This window comes from Aythya ferina (assembly GCF_964211825.1).
Source record: "Aythya ferina genome assembly, chromosome: 7".
Classification (NCBI taxonomy): Eukaryota; Metazoa; Chordata; class Aves; order Anseriformes; family Anatidae; genus Aythya; species Aythya ferina.
In genome coordinates, this window is record NC_140302.1 from 24,209,054 (window position 1) to 24,227,187 (window position 18,134).

The 18,134-nt window shown below is 59.2% G+C and overlaps 1 protein-coding gene and 1 long non-coding RNA gene across 3 annotated transcripts; both read right to left on the minus strand.

The window, feature by feature from the left end:
- Positions 1-1,085: 1,085 nt before the first annotated feature.
- TLX1 (T cell leukemia homeobox 1) lies at positions 1,086-8,310 on the minus strand. Of its 2 annotated transcripts, none has more exons than XM_084526328.1 (3): positions 7,773-8,310; positions 5,962-6,163; positions 1,086-2,540 (listed from the first exon to the last, which is right to left on the minus strand). In XM_084526328.1, the coding sequence occupies exons 1-3, from the start codon at positions 8,239-8,241 to the stop codon at positions 2,318-2,320; spliced, it is 894 nt and encodes a 297-aa protein (XP_084382454.1). In that variant the 5' UTR covers positions 8,242-8,310; the 3' UTR covers positions 1,086-2,317. The 2 variants fall into 2 exon arrangements, with proteins under 2 accessions (XP_084382454.1, XP_084382453.1); XM_084526327.1 differs by having other exon boundaries at positions 5,962-6,199.
- Positions 8,311-14,691: 6,381 nt separating this feature from the next.
- Positions 14,692-17,902, minus strand: LOC311440031. The gene is made up of 3 exons (XR_014695172.1): positions 17,781-17,902; positions 17,583-17,688; positions 14,692-15,048 (listed from the first exon to the last, which is right to left on the minus strand). It is a non-coding gene; the product is annotated as an uncharacterized lncRNA (long non-coding RNA).
- Positions 17,903-18,134: the final 232 nt, after the last annotated feature.

Consider the following 18,134-nt stretch of genomic DNA (forward strand, 5'->3'; position numbering starts at 1 on the left):
CAAAAGACCTCTGTCAAAGTTATCTTGGAAAAAAAAAATACAAGCTATGTTATTTATCTTTTTTTTTTTTTTTTTTTTTTTGTAAGCAGGTATCTTTGTAAAGATATACCCAGAAATTTGTGCTCTGTGTATTTTACTTATTTTCCCATGTTTTCTCCTGTTTTTTTTTTTTGTTTGTTTTTCCATTTTTTGGCTTCTTGTCTCTCCACCTCTGCAGATGTTTCTCTGCGTTCACTTGCGTGTTGGACTGAAGGATGGGTAGGAAAATCCTGAAGCACCATAAATTTGGAGCCCAACTCCACAATAATTGATTTTGAAATAATAATAATAATTATAATAAATAGCTTATACCTACACTCACCTAACAATCTCCAGAGGAGCTTTCTCCGAGGACTGAGTTTGGGTCCTGCAGCAGCTGGGGCTGTTTTATTGTGCACCCCACAAGACCAAGTGCAAGAGCTGGGGGCTGACCGAGTTTGCAGCCCCCTCCTTGCACATCCTCTGCCCGGCAGTTCCCAGCACTGAAGGAAATGCCAGGCTGAAGGCAAGGCCACGTCCCTGGCCATGAGTCTGGGAGCATCCCCTGAGGAAACCAGGGAGAATTTTTCCCCCGGTGGGGTTTTCTTCTGCCTGGCTAGGGACGGTGCCCCAGAATAAAGCTGAGCACAGACAAAAAAAATAGTCCCCAAAATAATCCCCTGCCAGGCTGTGTCTAAAATGTTGGAGATTCCTTTATCCTCAGCCCCACTTCGGCACAAAATCCTGGACACCAACACCGAGGCGAGCGCCGTGGGTCCCGCTCAGGGAATTTCCCCACGCGTGCAGGAGGCACACCCTGGGATGGGATCAAACCAGGTGCTGCTTGGAGCCTGAAAACGGCTCCAGGACGAGGGATTAAAATACACCCTGTTATCTCCAGAGCTTCCCGAGCCGAGGGGACTTGAGCAAAGTCAGAAGGAAATGCTAATGCTATTTTCATCCTAAACAAATAGAGGAGGCTGCAGCGCTCGCTCCGATCTGCTGTCTCCTCTCGGGGAGCTAATAGGCAGGGAAGAGCAAGGCATGAAATGATTTATTCAGTACCCTGGAGATTATTTTTTTTTTTATTTTCCTTTTCGTTTCCACATAAATTACACAAGCACTTTATAAAATGAATACACGTAAAACACCGTAGAAGTGCATAACTTAAAAACAAACGAACAAACAAACGAATGCCTTTTAAAATCTCGCTGAAAATAGGATTTCTGATCGCTTGTTTGTGCTAGCTGTTTAAATTGGCAGTGCTGTTTTAGATTATAAGTAACCAAAAAATATATACTGTATATATATATATCTATATATTCCTGGCCTTTGCTATAGGAAGTGCTTTGTTTAATTGTGTTTCATTCCCTCAGTTAAAGAAACAACGAAGTTGGGAGTGAAATCGAATCGATTTTTGCCCTCGCGAACTGCCTCATCAAGGAAAACAGGGAAAACGAAACACCGGACAGCATTTTGCAAATGATATGGAAATAAACCCATCGAAAGAAACCGCGTTACCCCTGCCAACTGCCACCGAGGTCTTCTCGTTATTAAAACGCAGGCTGATCGGCGCCGAGTCCGTGGCAGCCGGGGGACAGTTTGGGCTCTTCCTGCGATTGAGCTATCACATTTACCGTCCTCAGGAGTCTGTCAGTTCCTTGGCTTATTCCCCCCTCGCACGAAAAAATTAATGAAAAAGGGGAGGAGACACGGCTAGGTGAGATCCGAAGGGTTCGCATCTGTCGCCAGCAGAAATTGCTGCCGGGAGGAGAAAAATAAAATAAAATAATAAAAATAAAATCAAAAAGCCGGGTTGTTTCCTCCATTTGTTGCATCCCCAAACGTCTCCAGCGCGAACGGCCCGGCACAACGCCTGGCTGCAGGAACACGCTTCCCAGGGAGCCTCGTCCTTTTGTCTCGATCAGTCCGAAGGGTGTCTGTGTGTATATATATATGGGATTTATATATATACATAGGGACCTATAGGGGTGCCCCAAGCCCTGCAGAACCCAGAGGAAGTTTCCCCCAGCTGGGCGCTCGCCCGCGGCCGCGTCTGTCAGGGCTCGGCTTTTGTCTGGCGGCGCGTCAGGAAGTTCGTGGTCGGCACCGGAGACTTTGGGAAGAACAAAAGGGTTGGGGGGAGGCGAGACGACACCGCTGCTCCGGCAGCCCCACGGGCGGGGAGAGTTTTTGGGGTGGTTTTCCCCTCCCGTCAGTCCTCGCCGTTTGCTCCGTGGGACGCACGTGCGGCCGGAGGCGGCGGCGACAAAAGGGGGACGCCGAAGGTGCCGAGCCTTTACTCGCAGGCGGAGGCGACGGTGGTGACGCTGGTGATCTTGGTGGAGTCGTCGGACCAGGGCTGGAGGTTCTGCAGGGCGAAGAGAGAGGAGTTGTGGACGCAGATGGGGTCGGCTTGGATGGGCTGGTTGATGGTTTTTTGGAAGGCCTCCTGCTGCAGCTGCATGAGGATGCGGTTTGCTTGCTGCCGCTCGGCCTCCCGCTCCTCCGCCGTCTGCCTCCTAGGAGAGAGGCAGCCATCAGGGGGGCCAGGGGGAGGGAAAAAATTGGGTCAGGGCTGGGGACACGGCCACAAACTGGTCCCATGGCCCCTGTGTGTACTGCTGGTGTCCCCCATGCACTAGGGGTTGAGGCCGTCTTGGTGGCCCCAAGGAAAATTGCTCCCATCTCAGCAGGCAAAGGCACCAAGCCCAGGGTCACAGCCCCTGCTCCCCTCCTTTTTCTGCCCCAAACAGCCAAAAAGGGTCAAGATGGCGCTGCAAAGGTTGCGATTCCCTGCAAGGCAGCAGCTGGGCAGGATGCCCTGGAGAGAACCACGGGGCAGGGAGTGGGGCCATGGGGATGGGCTCGGGCAAAAGGTGGCCAAGTGGCAGTGCCAGGTGGCCAGAGGCAAGTAGCATCACCCTGGGGCCGTGCCAGCCCCCTCCCCATGCCCCAAGCAGCCCTCTCCTCTGCTGGACCCCGGCCAGCTGGCAGGAGATGAAGGCAACAAGACACCCGTGGCGGGCAGGGCAAAACTCACACACGGTACGAGTGGTAAAATGCAGGATAAACACTTAGGAAACGCGTTTTCAGCGGCGAGAACAATCAAAGGGCCAGAATACGCTGTCTGGGCAGGGCGGAGGAGGAAATTTTTAAGAACAGGTTGGACACGCGTCTGTCTGGAATGACAGAGGCAGAGCCCAACCCGCCGGGGGGGGATTAGGGGCCGGCGGAGGTCCCAGCCACCTCCGCCAGGGTCCAAGCCCCGGATTGCCTGGGAGGAGGGGATGGGAGAGGAATGGCCTGAATGTGCTTAAATCCACAACGAAAATCCCACCTCCCCTCTCCTCGACGGCGGGTCGGCCCGGAGGCTGCAGCCCGTGGTCACCTCGGCTCTGACCGGGAGCATCCCTGGCACTAGGAGCACCCCCAGCCCACGCTCCCCTGGCAGTTCCAGCAGATCAATGATGAGGGAAAAGACAGTTTTTTAATTTAGCAGCCCGTGGGGGACAAGAGACATCTCGTCTTCTTTCTCCATAGGGATTTTCAGCGGCAGCTCTGTGCAACGTGGGAGCGGGGCTGGGGTCCCGGCGAGGGCTGCGTGGGGCCAGGGCTGCAGACACCAGGCGTGCGCTGGGAGCAGGCAGCTCGGGGCTCGGTCCCTGCTCTCATCACGGTGTCAGCATCTCACCGTGTCAGACATCCCGGGGAGAGGGGGCTCGCAGCAGCGGCTCGGTCCCTGCCGCCATGAATATTTCATGGCTCCCCGCACAATGAAGAGATGCTCCCGGGAGGAGCGAGGGGGAGAGCCCCACGTCCAGGGGGCTGCAGCACCTGGCCGGGGTGCTCATGGGTTTTGCCTCAGGCTGGGGTTTGCAGTTCGAATCTGCTCGGTCAGAGGGAGGAATTAAACCTCGATGCCTCTCAAATGAGCCCCCAAACCTGGGGAGGGGATCACACAGCCACCCCAATCCCATGGATGCACCCGGCAAAGGGGCTCCATGCAGAAGCACGACTCTCCCCCCAGCTTCCCCTCAGCTCACATTTTTTTTAGCACTTCAATCCTTCAAAAGGCTTAAAGCAACTCTCCTTTCTTAAATATCCCTGGCTGCCTGCACCCCCTGCTCGCTCCTGCCAGCACCCAGAGCTCACCCAGCCCCGTGGGGCTGCACGGGGTGTGCTGAAGGCCATGCACCCACATCCTCTGCTGCAACACCCGATGTCCACAGGCACAAAGGAGCAGAGCTTCCACACCTCTGTCCCTCTGGGCCAGCGGGGATTCTCCCATGTCTCCTACTACGGCTGAGGTCAGGCTGCAGACTTTCCCTTAGACAGAACCAGTCGTTTATTTCTCTTCACCCAGCTATTATTTTTTTTGTGTGTGTGTGTGTCAGGCACATGAATAGGTTTGTATCCTCTGCTCCTCTGCCAAAGGGGGCTGAACTTAGCCAACAGACGCAAGGAGTATTGACAGACAGAAGGAGAGGCAGCCAAGCCGCATTTGCCTCACTTCCTTAGGAAACCAGGTTAGAAGACACGGCTGACCCTGCTGTGCAGGCCGCGGCAGGATTGTTCCTCCTCCTCCAGGACTTTGCTCCTGGCTCACAGAAATCCCTCCAGCCCGAGACTTCCTGGCTCTCGGGGAGCTCCACGGCTCCCTGGGCACTTTAGGGAAGGACCCGCTGCAGGGGGGCTCACCCACACCCTGGGTTTCAGCTTCCTCGGCCTCCGTTCCTCATCCAACCCTGGGCTATCGCTGCCCCACACAGCCCATGGGGAAACCCGTTTCCCCCCCACATTGGAGAAATTGTAGGGACGGCCAGGATTGAAGCCTGAACTTGCAAAATACCCAAGCTCGGCTTGGATTTCCCTCTGAGGGATTCAACTCTTTGTGCACAGAGCATCCGGCTGAGAAATGGGGGGGCACGGCCACGCTGCTGGGCCCCCTTTCCCCACCTGGATCCCCCTGCTTTGGCTGTGTGCACCTCATCCCAGCAGCTCACACGGGGGAAAAGCAAAAGGTGCCTCCACCACCGCCTGCTTGCACCCCAGCACCCAGCACAACAGCACCCCACGACCTGCCGGGGAGCTGCTGCTCCTCCCCAGCCTTGCAGCCTGCCTGTCCCCACCTGGGACAGGACAAGGGGTGCTCCGGGTGCCTCTCCGGGGACACCCCAGGGGAGCTGCAACGCGGGACAGAGGCTGGGAGCCTCCGCCAGAGCCCGGCCTCCTCCTCCTCTCCTGCCCGTGTTTACTGCCACGTCCAGGAGGAAAAAAAAGCACTTTCACAAAGAGGTGCAGAAAGCTCCACAAGGATCAAAATCTGAGCTTTACACAGCTTTTATACAATATCCTGGTAAGCTGAGGTGCAGGATCCAGCTCAGGCCAGCTCTGCCCCAGTCCCATCCAACACAGGAGGGTCCTAAAGGGTCTCAGTGCGGCCACATACCTGCCGTAAAGCTGCAGCCACCGCTCCCCAACAGCCCCCCGAGGGCTCCCCACCAGGCTGGGGTCCCACACACAGCACCCTGGGGGACACTGCACGTCCCCCCCGCCGTGCACGCACCCAGTGCACACTCACGGTGTGCCTGCTGCCCGTAATATCTCCCATGTGCATGCACACACTGCCATACACACACACACTTGCACGCACACCCTGAGCACACACACTCCGAATGCACACCACGTTCAGCGTGCACACACCCGGCTCGCACACGCACCCACATGCACAGTCACACAGAAGCACACGCACACCCTGCACGTGTGCACACCCACGGACGCACGGCCTACACACAAACACTCTCACAAAACCTGCACCCCAAGCACGCATCCGTACCCACGGGCACTGCGCGCACACACACGGTGCGTGCACAGGGGGATTTCCACACCCGTACGCGCACGAGGACTCCGCAGGGCACGGCCAGGCCCCCGGCCCCTCACCTCCACTTGGTGCGCCGGTTCTGGAACCAGGTCTTCACCTGGGCGTCCGTCATCTTCAGGGCCTTGGCCAGGGCAGCGCGCTCGGCCGAGGCCAGGTACTTCTGGCGGTGGAAGCGCTTCTCCAGCTCGCAGATCTGCAGGCGGGTGAAGGACGTGCGCGGCTTCTTCTTCTTGGGGGGCGTGCGGTTCTGGTAGGGGTGACCTATACGGCGTGTTACAGTGAAGGGTGAGAGGGCCACTGGGGGGGACACGGGAGGAGGGGATGAGAGGTAAAGAAGCAAGCAGCGACACATCAGCAGAGGGGATCCGGCTCCCGGGCGCTGGGCTGGGGGGGTTTTGGGACCCCCCCCTGCTGCACGGGTCGCGGTCCCGGTACCGAGCACCGCCCGTGCCGCCATCCCGGGCCTTCCCCGGGGCTGGAGAGCCCGGAGGTGGGCTGCGGGCACCCACCGGGCACGGCGGGGGAGGCGGCTCCTTGCTCGGCTTTGTCCCAGGAAAAAGGGTCGGGGCTTGAGGAGGGGGGGACGGGACAAACCCGCAGCCCTAAAGCGTGGAGAAATCCGAAAAACCCCAAGCAAAAAAAAGGAAAGGGAGGGGGGGGCGCTTTAGGAAAGAAACGAAAAAGCGGGGACCAAGAGCGGCAGAGCGGGGGGGGCTTGACGAGGAGGGGGGCACGGCGAAGCGGGGTCCGGCCCGGTGCCTCCCGGCCCCCTGGTTCCGCGCCCCGTGTGAACGGGAACCGGGGGAAATTCGTTTCGGCGCGGCGGTCACCGCCGCCGCCCTCGGCCCGATCGTTTCGTAGCCGGGAAATAACTTCCCGGGCTGGAACCGGGACTCGCGTTTCGTTTTGGTTTGCTTTTCTTTTTACCCCAAGAAAAATAAAATAAAATAAAATAAAAAGTATAATAATTATAATTCGATAAAACCCGCGGTGGTTGCGAGCGCTGCCGGGCCGGGAAGGGCTGTAGGAAAATAAACCCGGCGGCTCCCGGGGACAATGTCCGTCTGTCCGTCCCCGGCGGAGCCAAGTCGGAACGGATCGAAATGAAACGGGAACTTGCAAAAACGAGGCCCGGGTCGGTCCCGAGATAAAGGAGCCGGGCCGGGCGCGGCGGGAGCAGGGAACGCGCTTTCCCCGTTACGATTTCGTTGTTTTGCTTTTTTTTTTTTTTTCTTTTTTTTTCTCTCCATTTTCGTTATGGGAGCTTTGGCTTTGTTAGCACCGAAAGCCGAGCGCGGGTCCACCTGGAAAAGGCGGCGGCGGCGGCTTCGGAAAGCGGCTCCGAGCCGAGCCCGGCTCGGTTTGGGGTTGCCAAAAATCCGCTGTGGTTGGGGACAAGGCAGAGCCGCAGCGGGACAAGGGGACACACGGGACAGACCGACACGGGGCTGCCTCCCGGGAGGGCCAAGGCCGGGGCCGCTGGGCTCCTCCCGTGCCGTGCCGGGCCGTGCCGTGCCTCCTCCGCAGCTCCAGTGTTTTTTTTTAGGGGAAACTTGCTGCGCCCGGGTGGCGGGGACGCGGGGAGAGGGTGGCCGTACCCGGGGTTTGAGGAGTTTTCCGCCTTTCCCGGGAAATTGCAAAAAATAATAATTATTATTATAGTAATAGTAACAATAAGGTATTTAGGGGTGCCCCAACGCGCCCGATTTTCCACCCTTTCTCGCTCCTGGCCTGCTCCGGGACCCGCCGTCCCATGGCGGTGCGGGGCGCGCTCCCCGCCCGGGGCCGGCTCCGATTTTCCCCGGCGGGCACCGGCGATTTGGGGGAACGGGAGCAGGGAGGAGAGGGGGTTCCCGGCGTCCCGACTCACCTGTGAACCTGTCTTTTGTGTACCGCCTGTTGCTCTCCATCCAGGGGAAGGTGAGCCCGGTGAGGCTGTTGACGCCGTTCACCGGCGGCACGGCGGCGGAGAGGGGCTGGTGCACGCCGCCGGTAACGGGCCGGTGGGCCGGGACGCGGATCACCCCCCCGGCCGAGCTCAAGGTGTTGCCGTTCATGCTCACCGCCATGTTCACGTTATAGGAGCCGGGCAGGGCCCCCATGCTGCACGAGGTGCCGGTGTAGGCGCCGGCCGAGCCGCCGCCGGTCCCGTAGCCGCCGGTGACCGTGTTGTAGGCGCTGCCCACGATGCAGCCCAGGCCGTAATCCGCCGAGTCCTGCAGCCGCGGGTGCGAAACCATGCAGCTGCCCGGCTCCGACGTGTTGAGGATCTGGTCGATGCCGAAGCTGATGGGCTCGGCTTGCCCTTGGTGCAGGTGGTGAGCCCCTAAGTGCTCCATGCCGGCCCCCGCAGCCCGGCCGCGCTCCCGTCCCGCTTGCGGGGCCGCGCACAGCCCCCCCACGGCAGCCCGGCCCCGCACCGCCCGGCCACGGCCGCCGTGGGCTCAGCACCGGGCTCGGCTCCGCACCCACGGCACCGACACGCGGCGGAGCCACGCGTGACCGAGGCGCGCTCACGCCCTTAGGCTCTCAAGCCCATCGCGCCGCAGCCGCGCGCCCCGGGACACCGCGACAGAGCCACCCCTCGCGACAGAACCACGCGCGACAGAGCCATGCGAGGTCGGGACACGCGTGCTGCGCACCCCCACGCCGCTCCCGGCCGGCTCGCTCAGCCCCGAGCCACGATCGCGGCGAGCTCAGCGGGGTCCCCAACCCCACAACGCCCCCAACCCCCAAATCCCCCCGGCCCTACAAGCTCCCCCCGGCCACAGCGCTGCCCCCTCGCCACCCCAAGACCACCGCCACCACCCCGAGCCGGGGCCACCCCGGGCACCCGTGGGGACGCGGCCACCCGACGGCGCGCCCGGCCGGCCCGGGTCCCTTCGGCCGTCGGCGGCGGTGCTGAGCCGGAGCCCCGCGGTGCGGAGCGGAGCGCTGCGGAGTGCGAGTGCGAGCGCCCCGCCGTCCTGTTTGCCCATCAATCACGCTACCCCAGGCCTGCTGCTCCCAGGCCCTCACTCTCCATTGGCTGGATGCTGAAAGGAGCCGAGTGAATGACAGCGGAGAGGAGCGCACGAGAAAAGGAGTTGCTTCTTCCCCGGCCTCCCCCCGCCTCGGAAAATAATAATAAATTTTAAAAAATAAATAAATAAAATAAAATAAAAAAAAATCCACCGCCTGGCTCGGCTTTAGGAAGGCAGAGCGGCTGCGCCGGGTGCGCGCAGGGCAGGGCTGAGATTTTGGGGTGGGCAAGGGAGAGGCGAGCAGCCTGTGTCCCTGCTGTCCCCAAGCTGCTGGCACCCATGGGACCCGCTCCAGGGGCAGGAGGGGGGCATTTGGTCCCCGAGCTGGTGGTGGATGGGCCCAGCCAAGGGGAAGTGAGCAACAGCTTCAGTGCAGGGCCTCGGCTCGCCCCCGCCGTGCCCCGCTTCCCCAGATGGGTTTTGTCAAGTTCAACAGGCTGCGCCTCTCAAAAGGCTGGGGAGAAGGAGGGGGGGTGCCCCCAGCTCCAGACCCCTGAGTGGAGGCGTGGGGCTGGGCTGGAGGGCACCCATGGGTGCCCAGGCCTGGAGGGAGTTGCTCCATGGAAGGGGACACGGGCAAAATTCCCACCCAGAGAACTGCCGTGGGGTTGTTGTGGGGGCTCATCACCCCGGGGTGCAGGTTGGTCCCGCTGCTCCCTGTGGGATGAGGGCTGAACAGGCACCCGCTGCTCCCAGCTGTGGCCTGCCCGCAGGGAGATGAGCAGTTTTGTTTAAGGAAAAAATAAATAAATAAAATTAATTAAGATTAAAAAGTGAAAGCTGCTGCTGGGATTTTGCTGCAAAACTTGTTTTGACTCTGTTCTCCGTGCGCCCACTCCGTACAGCTGATCCCAACTCTCTGTGTCTTCAGTGCACCGGGGGCTTAGTGCCCACGGGGAGTGGGTGGACACGTCCCACATGGTACGAACACAACGGCACACAGACTCTAAGATATTCTGCTGTGCTCTCCCACTCACCTCCTCGCTCACTAGTACGGGTGTCTTCCCATGTGCATCCTCACAAACACCCCCGCTCCATCTCCCCAAGGTGCTCACAACCCCCTTGCACACTCACCAGCACCCATGCTGCCCCACAACCCCATACCTACACAATATCTCGCATGCACACCTGCGTCTTTGCACACCCATTCCCCCAGACACCCCGCTCTCAGACACACAGCCCTGCTCTGACACCCCCAGACCCCCACTGGGGACCCTCCCATCACCGTGACCCTACAGCAGGGACACCACAGGGACACCACAGGGGCAGCAGCAGCTCACGCCTACCCTCAGCCCCATGCCCAGCCCGGTGCCCGGTGCTTGGCCAGCCAGTCCCCCCCCTCCTGCTGGGGTCAGGTTTCCCCCCTCCCCATACCTGCCTCAGTTCTTGACTTCTGAACTCTTCAGGGAACTCGCTGGCGCCAGCTCCATCAACCAAAGTCCTTGTGGTTAGGAGGAGCTGGGAGGGGAGGGAGGGAGGGAGGGAGCGAGGTCCTGGGGGCTGCCCCCAGGCAGGGGCTTTCTTTTGTCCCCCCCCAGGCCACAGCTGCATTTGTCCTTCTGCAGAGACCAGCCTGGGCCTCTTCTCCAGCCCTTTCCTGTGCAAGGAACGTGGGGCAGCCCCAAGCAAGTCAGAGCATGCTGTGCCAGCCCCAATAGGGACACGGGGTCCCTGCTGGTGAACCCTGACACCCAGGGGGACCCAGCTTTGCTGGCAGGTCCTGGGGGGTGCTCTCTCTCCAGCAAATAACACAGCCCTCACATGCTGCTGGTGCGTCCCGAAAGCCCCAGTCGATGCTGGACAAAGCCTCTGGGCGTCCCTGCACGATCCCCCAGCCTGAGCAGATGCTGGGTGCCCTGGGGACTGGCCCCGAGAAATCACAAGGTCAGCACCAGTGAGCCAGGCTGGCTGCTGAGTGCCACAACCCCCAGCTGCTGGGCCCGAAGTTGGGGCTTTGGGGTGATAAAGCCAGGAGAGAGACCAGGGTAAGGCAGGGTTTGCTCTGCCGAGCATCTGGTGAGGACAATGAGTCAGGGAGACAGAGCTGGATCCCAGACGGGAGCTGAGACCCCTGGAAGTTGATGGGAGTTATCAGTGGGTTATAGGATGATGCATGGCCCCAGGATTTAATTCCTGCACAAGCCACAGATCTCCCCTGCAGCCCTGGCAAAGCCACACGGCTCCTGGCATTTGGAAGTTTGGGCACTGCTCATCTCAGCCCCGGGGCAACACCCGGTTCAGGTGCTCCAGCTAAAATTGCTCCTGGCCTCAGTTTCCCCACGGGCTGACCACGGCAGGGGCTCCAGCAGCACTGCTGAGAAAAAAAAAACCCTGTCCTATGAAAGCTGCCAGCTTTTCCACAGCCAAGTCACAAATTCGGGGGCCGAGGGGGGCTCGCACACAGCGCTGCGAGTTCCCACAGCCGGACAAGTCAGGGCCGGTCTCGGTGCTTTCATCTTCACATCCCCACAGGAGAGTTTAGGAGGATCAGCACCCGCTTTGAGGTGCATCCAGTGAGCCCACAAACGGCTGGCCTGGTGGCAGAGGCACCCCCAGGACCGCCTGGCTGGTGCTCGGAGGCAGATCCCCACCTGCCGAGGGCTGGCTTTGTCTGCCTCTGGGTGTCAGAAAATAATTCAGAGATCACTCTCCAAGCAGGGCCCAGGAGAAAGGCATTCTCAGATGTTTGCCCAAAGATCTAAGTAGGGCGGGGGTGGGGGGGGGTCTCTTCTGGCCAGAGGAATCATTTTCTGCAGGCAGCAGCAACAAGCTGGATCAGCCCTCTTCGGAGGCAGAGAAAGCCTCCAAAGCTCACGCTGACTCAGGCACTAAATTCTTGCAAAATCAGTGCGTGGAGGAGCCTCGTGCCCTCCCTCCCTGCTTCTCCAGAACATCTCACCCCCCTCCCAGCACCCAGGGACACTGCCACAGTCCTGACAGCCTCGAAACTTCTCTCGCCATTCACCTGTCCCCAGTGGGGAAGGTGAACCCCAGTGGGACGTGCTCGTTTCTAAAGCAATGGTTCAATCCTGCCCCAGTTTGGGGTTCAGGACTGGGTTTGTCCGTGCTAGGAGATGGCAGCGGAGATGAGAGCCCTTCCCGTGCCGCATGAGCCCCCCCTCTCCCCTCCCCACAAAGGCTTGGGACCCTTTCTCAGGTTTTCTCATTGATCCGGTGCATCTGCCTCCTGCAGCGGGGAGGGGGACAGCCCAGCCGGGGCCTGACCTCCACCCTCTGCTCCCATTTTCTCCCATTTTCTCCCACTTTGCTGAATTCCGAGGGCTTTCAGCCACCCATCTCCTCGGAGAAGAGCCCCCAGCGGGCTGAGCACCGCGGTGCGGAGCTGCCCCCACCCCGGGCAGCTGCTGGCCATGGGGGGGCTGTCCCCAAAACCCTCCTGCGGGGAGCAGGGACAAAAGTGGCAAGCCTGACACCTTGGCAGGGGCCCAGCAAAAAACATGCTGCTTACTCCAAAGCCTGCGTTTGGGGCAGAGCTTTGAGGCAAACTTGCAAAACCCTCCCCATTTCCTAAAAGGAAGGCGAAAAGCCCCTCCACCCCCCGCGGTGCCAGCAGGGCGCTGCCCGGCTCCTTCCCTTCCTCGTTTCTTTTTATTTCCATTTATTCCCTTCTGCTGGGGGCTCTCCGCCACTTTCTGAAGTTCTTTCCCTCCCTCCCCATCCCCTGCGAAACCGATTCCGAGGGAGAAACCCAGACCCGTGCGGGGACGCTCCCCGTCGCGACACTCCCGGCGTGTCGCGACAGCGGCCGGTGCCGATGCCGAGCGGCGGGCCCTCTGCCCCCAGAGCCGCAGCAGCCGAAGCCGTGCGGGTTTTGGGGCTCTAAATCTCGTTTCCCGCATTTTCCCATCGAAAAACACCCCCCCCACGTACCCACCCCCCCCGTCGGGGCCAGCAGCGGCGTTTCTCCGCCTCGCCGCCGTCCGCGGGCAGGGCACCAGCAGCAATTAACACCATTTGGGGAATTTTTAATTGCTCGATAAAGCACGCTGTAAATAATTACTCCCAGCTCCGGTGATCCCTCGAACGGGCGCGCTGACAGTTGTAATTTATGGCTTTTGGAAGCGTGGCCCCCCCCACCCCCCATCCAGGATAGCTCCTTATTACGGTAATGACTTAGCGCCGCTGCACTTAATGAGTATAAAGTGCCCGGAGACGCGGCACCGCGCAAACTTCACCCGCAACCATATTTCTCCCGCTTTATGGTTACAAACGACCCCAAAACGGCTGCGGGTTAAGGCGGCGGGGCCGGGGGGGGGGAGCTGCTCGGTGCCGTGACCCCCCCCCCGTCCCCATCCCTGCGCGGGGACAGCTCCGCGCAACAGGACAGAGCCCCCCGGACGGGGTCCCCGTGGGAAGGGACGAAAGGGGGGGCTGAAAAAATATTCACCCCATGAATATGCAACACCCCCTCTCGCAGGGGGAGCATCTGCCGAGAAGTTATTGGTCCTGCAGCCCCAGCCCCTCTGTCTCTCCACCCCCCCCCCCGCGCAGCACCGCGTGTAATCCCATTAGCCCCCTTCCCCTTGGCCACCAGCCCCGCTAATGAACGGCGGCTGGTCGCCACCACCCCCCCGGGGGCACCGAGGGACACCGGGGGCTCTGCCCCGTTATTAACTCCCGGCTTAATTACACCGCATCCCCCCACCAGCTAATTGCGGCTCCGCGCTGGGCAATGGGGTAAAGGAACACGCGTGGGTTGGGGGGACCCGCGCCCCCCGCTCCGCGAAACGCCGGGCCCTGCGACAGCCAGGCCTGTCGCGACAGAAAGGGAGGCTGTCGTGCTATCGGCCCTCCGCCGGGCCCCGATCCTGCGGCTCCCCCTCGCCCGCCGGGGCTGCCGGCAGCTGCCTTGTTTGTTTGCTTGCCGGGGGAGCGGCGGCTGCTTTTGTCTGCTGCCTGCTCCAGCCCCCGGGCCTTTTCCCGAGCAGACAAAGTCCTGTTTTGCCAACAGATTTTTGTCTTTTTCCCCCCCCTCCCAGCTTTTAAAAGCAGCCCCCGGGGGCAGGGGCGCAGGCAGCTCCGCAGGCGGGGCGGCGGCACGCCCTGCCGTCCCCGCTACCAAAGTAGCTTTCACTAATGAACGAGAAGATCCACTAATAATGGGCTTAATTATTGCAAACATCGGTCGGGGCTTAGCCGTAAAACCTCCAAAAAAAAAAAAAAAAAAAAAAAAAAAAACAACACACCTCTCCTCGCTAAAGCCCAGCAGTTTGGTTCTTTCTTTCTTTCCCTTTCCCCTCCCTGAGGTTAATTAGCACGCCAAAAAAATAAAAAATAAAGGAAAAAAAATACAAATTATGGAGGAGCCGATGGGTAAACTTAAATCTAATTTGCTGCTGTTTGCATTAGCCCTCGGAGAGGAGAGGAGGGCCGGGCAGCCCCCCCCCAGCGGGAGGCACAGCTGCCGTACAGGTGGGCGCAGCGAGGCCGGGCCACCTCGCCACCGGCTGCGGGGACAAGTCCTCGTCCTGCCCGGGGGTCCCCTCGGTCCCCAAAACCGGGGGGCGGAGGGCTGCCCGCCTTCTTTCTTCCCGTACTGGCAAAAAGAAAGCCGGGCTCTGCCTCGGCACTCGCTGCGCGTCGTTTGCAGCGCAGATGCAGGGGGGGGGGGGGGTGTTTGGGATTAACTGCGGCAAAAATATAAATAAATAAGAATTTAGATAAATAAATCGATATCGAAATAAACAGAAAAATAGGGAGATCTTTTTCTGAATAAATATTCAGGAAACACTGAGGGCTCCCCGGACCGCCCAGCAAAAAAGCCGGGGTTTGAAGGCGATCGAGCATTTCTGCAGTCGGCATTCCCCACCCTAATAAATTCAACTGCTCAATTGCGTTGCTGACCGTCGCCTTCACCGCTTTTTCTCCCCGAAGTGAGCTATGCTTCCCAGCGTCGCGGCCCCGCGGCTCGCCGCCAGGCGACTGGGATCGCGACAGAGCGCCAAGGAGCCGCCCAGGGTGCGCGCACACGGCCGGGGGCGCAGCGCAGGGCCGGCTTTGGGGCCAAAAGTCGCTGTTTCTTATCGTTGCTCCCCTCTGGTTCTTGGAGGACTTGGAGTTTGGGGGACATCGGGGCTGCCCGGGCGGGTCACCGCTGGGGACCTGGCACACAGGGACAGGGGTGGAGAAGTGAGATTTAATTTCTGGGGATAAATACTTGAAGGCACCGAAGGGATGGAGCGGTCCCAGGCACTGAAATAACCCCCCCAAGTCATCTCTCTTCGTATCACTGCTGTGGCTCGGCTCAGGTACAGCCCTGAGAAACAGACCCTGCTGTGGACCTGCAGGATCCTATAGGGCTGGGGAGGTGGATTTCAGCCCAGGAAATCCATCACCGTGCTTAGCACAGCGCTGAGCTCCGAGAGCAGCCTCAGCAGAGCGCCTTGCAGGTGCAATTAGAGGTAAGAGCTAACTTCAGGCAGCAAGTGAGCTCGCAGCGATGCCAGGGCAGTGCTGGGGTCCGACTCAGCCAGGAGCAGCAGAAAAACCCCTCGCAAAACTCAGATCTGTGTTCCTAGTCCCTCTCACTTCCAGGAACAGCTCAGCAGCAAAGCTCAGTCCCACTGTGGGCAAAGCAGCAGCTCTCACTCCCCTCTTCCTAGGCTCCTCCCATACCCCCCCTCCGTGTTTTTTACTTTATTTTATTTTCCCCAGGACTTTTACTGCTCAGAGGAGATGAGCCAAGACGTTTCCTTCTCCCCTTTCATAAATATTGCATCTCCCAAATGCAATTACCAAGGGCAAAGCAGCACAAGCGTTTGCTAAATAAGATTACGCGATAATGTTAATGTATTTTACGCCTGTGCGGTGACACTCGACAGCCCCCCTATTAATAACAGCTCAATGAGCTGCGGAAGTTCATAACAGGGGGCTTCGGGGGACTTTTGGCACCGTGGGGAAGGTTTGTGCAGTACCACAGCATCAGTCGCACAGGAGGAGGAGCTGTGCCACTTTTGGCACACAGGACAGCACACGTGTGGGACAGAAACCCCCAGTGTGAGGCTGGGGGAGATGCTAAAATGCATCTACCTGGAAAGCAAAGGGGTTCCAAGAGGAACAGCAGCAGAAAACACCCTTTGGTCCAGCTCCCCCCCAGGCAGAACAAAACACCCCCACCAGACCTTCCCTCTGCTGAACCCCAGCTATGACCTTTACCCACCCATCTCTCCCTCTCTCCGGTGACCGTGTCCATCTGCCACCTCCTATTGACCCGTCCATCCCTTGTGGTCCTCTGCCTCAATCATATGACTGTCGGCCACAGGGACACTTGTGGCCAAAAGTAATGGGGCTTTTTGGCTGCCCAGCCTGAGATTTTCAGACCTGGCCTCTTTTTCAGAGTCCCTCCAAGATGCTGTGCTGCACAGCCCCAGCCCTGCTGGCTCGAGCACCCCCAGGGTTGGCACACAAGCATCATCCCCTTCCTCTTGCCTGGCACACAGCAGCCCCAAGGTGACTTTACAAGATGCTGAGAAATGGCAGCTGGCTCGTGCTGAGCCACCCCTGGGGCACCAGGCTGAAAGCAAGAGGCAGCCCCAGGCCCCCAGGTCAGTGATTTCCCCTCTGCTCACTTCCCACAGACCTGCTCCAGCCCCTCAGCACAGCATCCTTTCCAAAACCCGGTTGTCTGGGTGGCAGGGCCACCGTCCCGTGCTGGTGCAAGCAGCATGACACAAATCCCTTGCCTTCTTTGATGCTTCCAGGGCAAATTCCTCCAGAGCCTGCAAAGTTTGCTTCTCCATTTCGCATTAACACTAGTTTGTAGCTGCCCTCTGGCCCCCAGGGTGGAAGGTCAATCCTTTATTTACTTAGCCCCTCACTTAGTTCATCTGCGGCCCTTTCAGTGCCTTGGATAACAGACACAAAGTGAGCTGCTGACCTGCTCCCTGGCCACGAGGCTTTTCCTCCGGCTCCTGCACCAGGCAGAAGGATGGAGAAGAGCATCGTGTGCTCCAGGGGACTGCTGCAGCACAGCCAGGCAGGCTGGGCAGGGGGTGGCTGATCAAGCAGCAAAACTAGGGACGACTGCTTGGAGAGAAACTACTGCAAATGGTAGGGGGAAATTAAATTCCCAACGTCATGTCTGGCTTGGCAAGTCCTGCTTGCTGGTGCCTCCAGAGCTGGCTGCACCGAGCCCTTTGCTGCCCTGTGGAGCAGCAGCATCCCCAGACACCGCAGCACCCTCGTGCCATCACCCCCCAGGACCATCCATCAGCTGGGGCTGCACCTGTGAGAGCCTCCCCAAAACACCATGGGGCTGGTCACAAAACCTGAAGTGTGAAAGCTGCAGGAGCAGGGGTAGCTCTGAGGGTCAGCAGAAGACACAAAGGGGCTTTCTTACAGCTCCAGCAGGGAAACGTGCCCTTTGCCTGGGTATCTCAGCTGGGACAGCTTGTCCTGCAGCCCCCTGGTGCTGCAGAACGATGCTACGGTAGGAAAAACACCCACCAGAGGGGCTGCGTGATGTCCCCCCCACATCCATCCTCAGAGCCATACTGCTCACATTTGTCACCACAAGAGCTTTAAAAAAATACACAAAAATAAATAAAATAAAAAAAAAAAAAAACACTTGTTTCCATGCTCTCCCATTGCCTTGGAGCCCCAGCATTGTCTTAGCGTGGCAGAAAGCCAAACATCACCTGCACATTGTCCATCGCCTCCCAGCCCAGCAGCACGATGCAGATCCTCCTCAGTCCCAGCACAACATCCTCTTTGTGGCTCCAGTGATCCAGGCAAGGCCAAATCCTGCTGCAGCCAAGGTCAGGAGGAAGGGAGGGTGAGCACAACCTGTGCTGTGCCCTGTCCTCATGCTCCACATCCAACCTCCCCGACCAGACCTCATGCTGGAGAGCAGGGGTTCCCCCAAGAGACTTGCACCCCAAGGTCAGCAGGGCTTCAAATAAAGACAGCACTGAATGCTGACATCCCCCACAAAGCCCCTGTTACCCTAAACACCTTGGAGAAATCAGCTAAAAGAGAGCCATCCCCCTGCTGAGGACTATATGGCCAGGGCAGAGCTGTGCCCCAGGTGTTCAGCATCTACCCGGATTAAATCCCCACAGCTGCCCGAAGCTCTGTTTGGGTGGGTTTGGGAGATTTGTTTGTTATTGCAATTTTTATTATCAGGGGAAGGGTTTTGTGCTCTGCCTCCCTCTCTAGTGCTCGCCATGTCCCCGAGACGCTCCCGCTCT

What these genes read in the sequence shown, in the direction of transcription:
- TLX1 (XM_084526327.1), bottom strand. Translation starts at nt 8,241, where the DNA reads ATGGAGCACTTAGGGGCTCACCACCTGCACCAAGGGCAAGCCGAGCCC. An exon ending in CACAAAAGACAGGTTCACAG is followed by an intron (nt 6,200 to 7,772) that starts GTGAGTCGGGAC and finishes TGTCCCCCCCAG; the next exon opens with TGGCCCTCTCACCCTTCACT. An exon ending in AACCGGCGCACCAAGTGGAG is followed by an intron (nt 2,541 to 5,961) that starts GTGAGGGGCCGG and finishes CCTCTCTCCTAG; the next exon opens with GAGGCAGACGGCGGAGGAGC.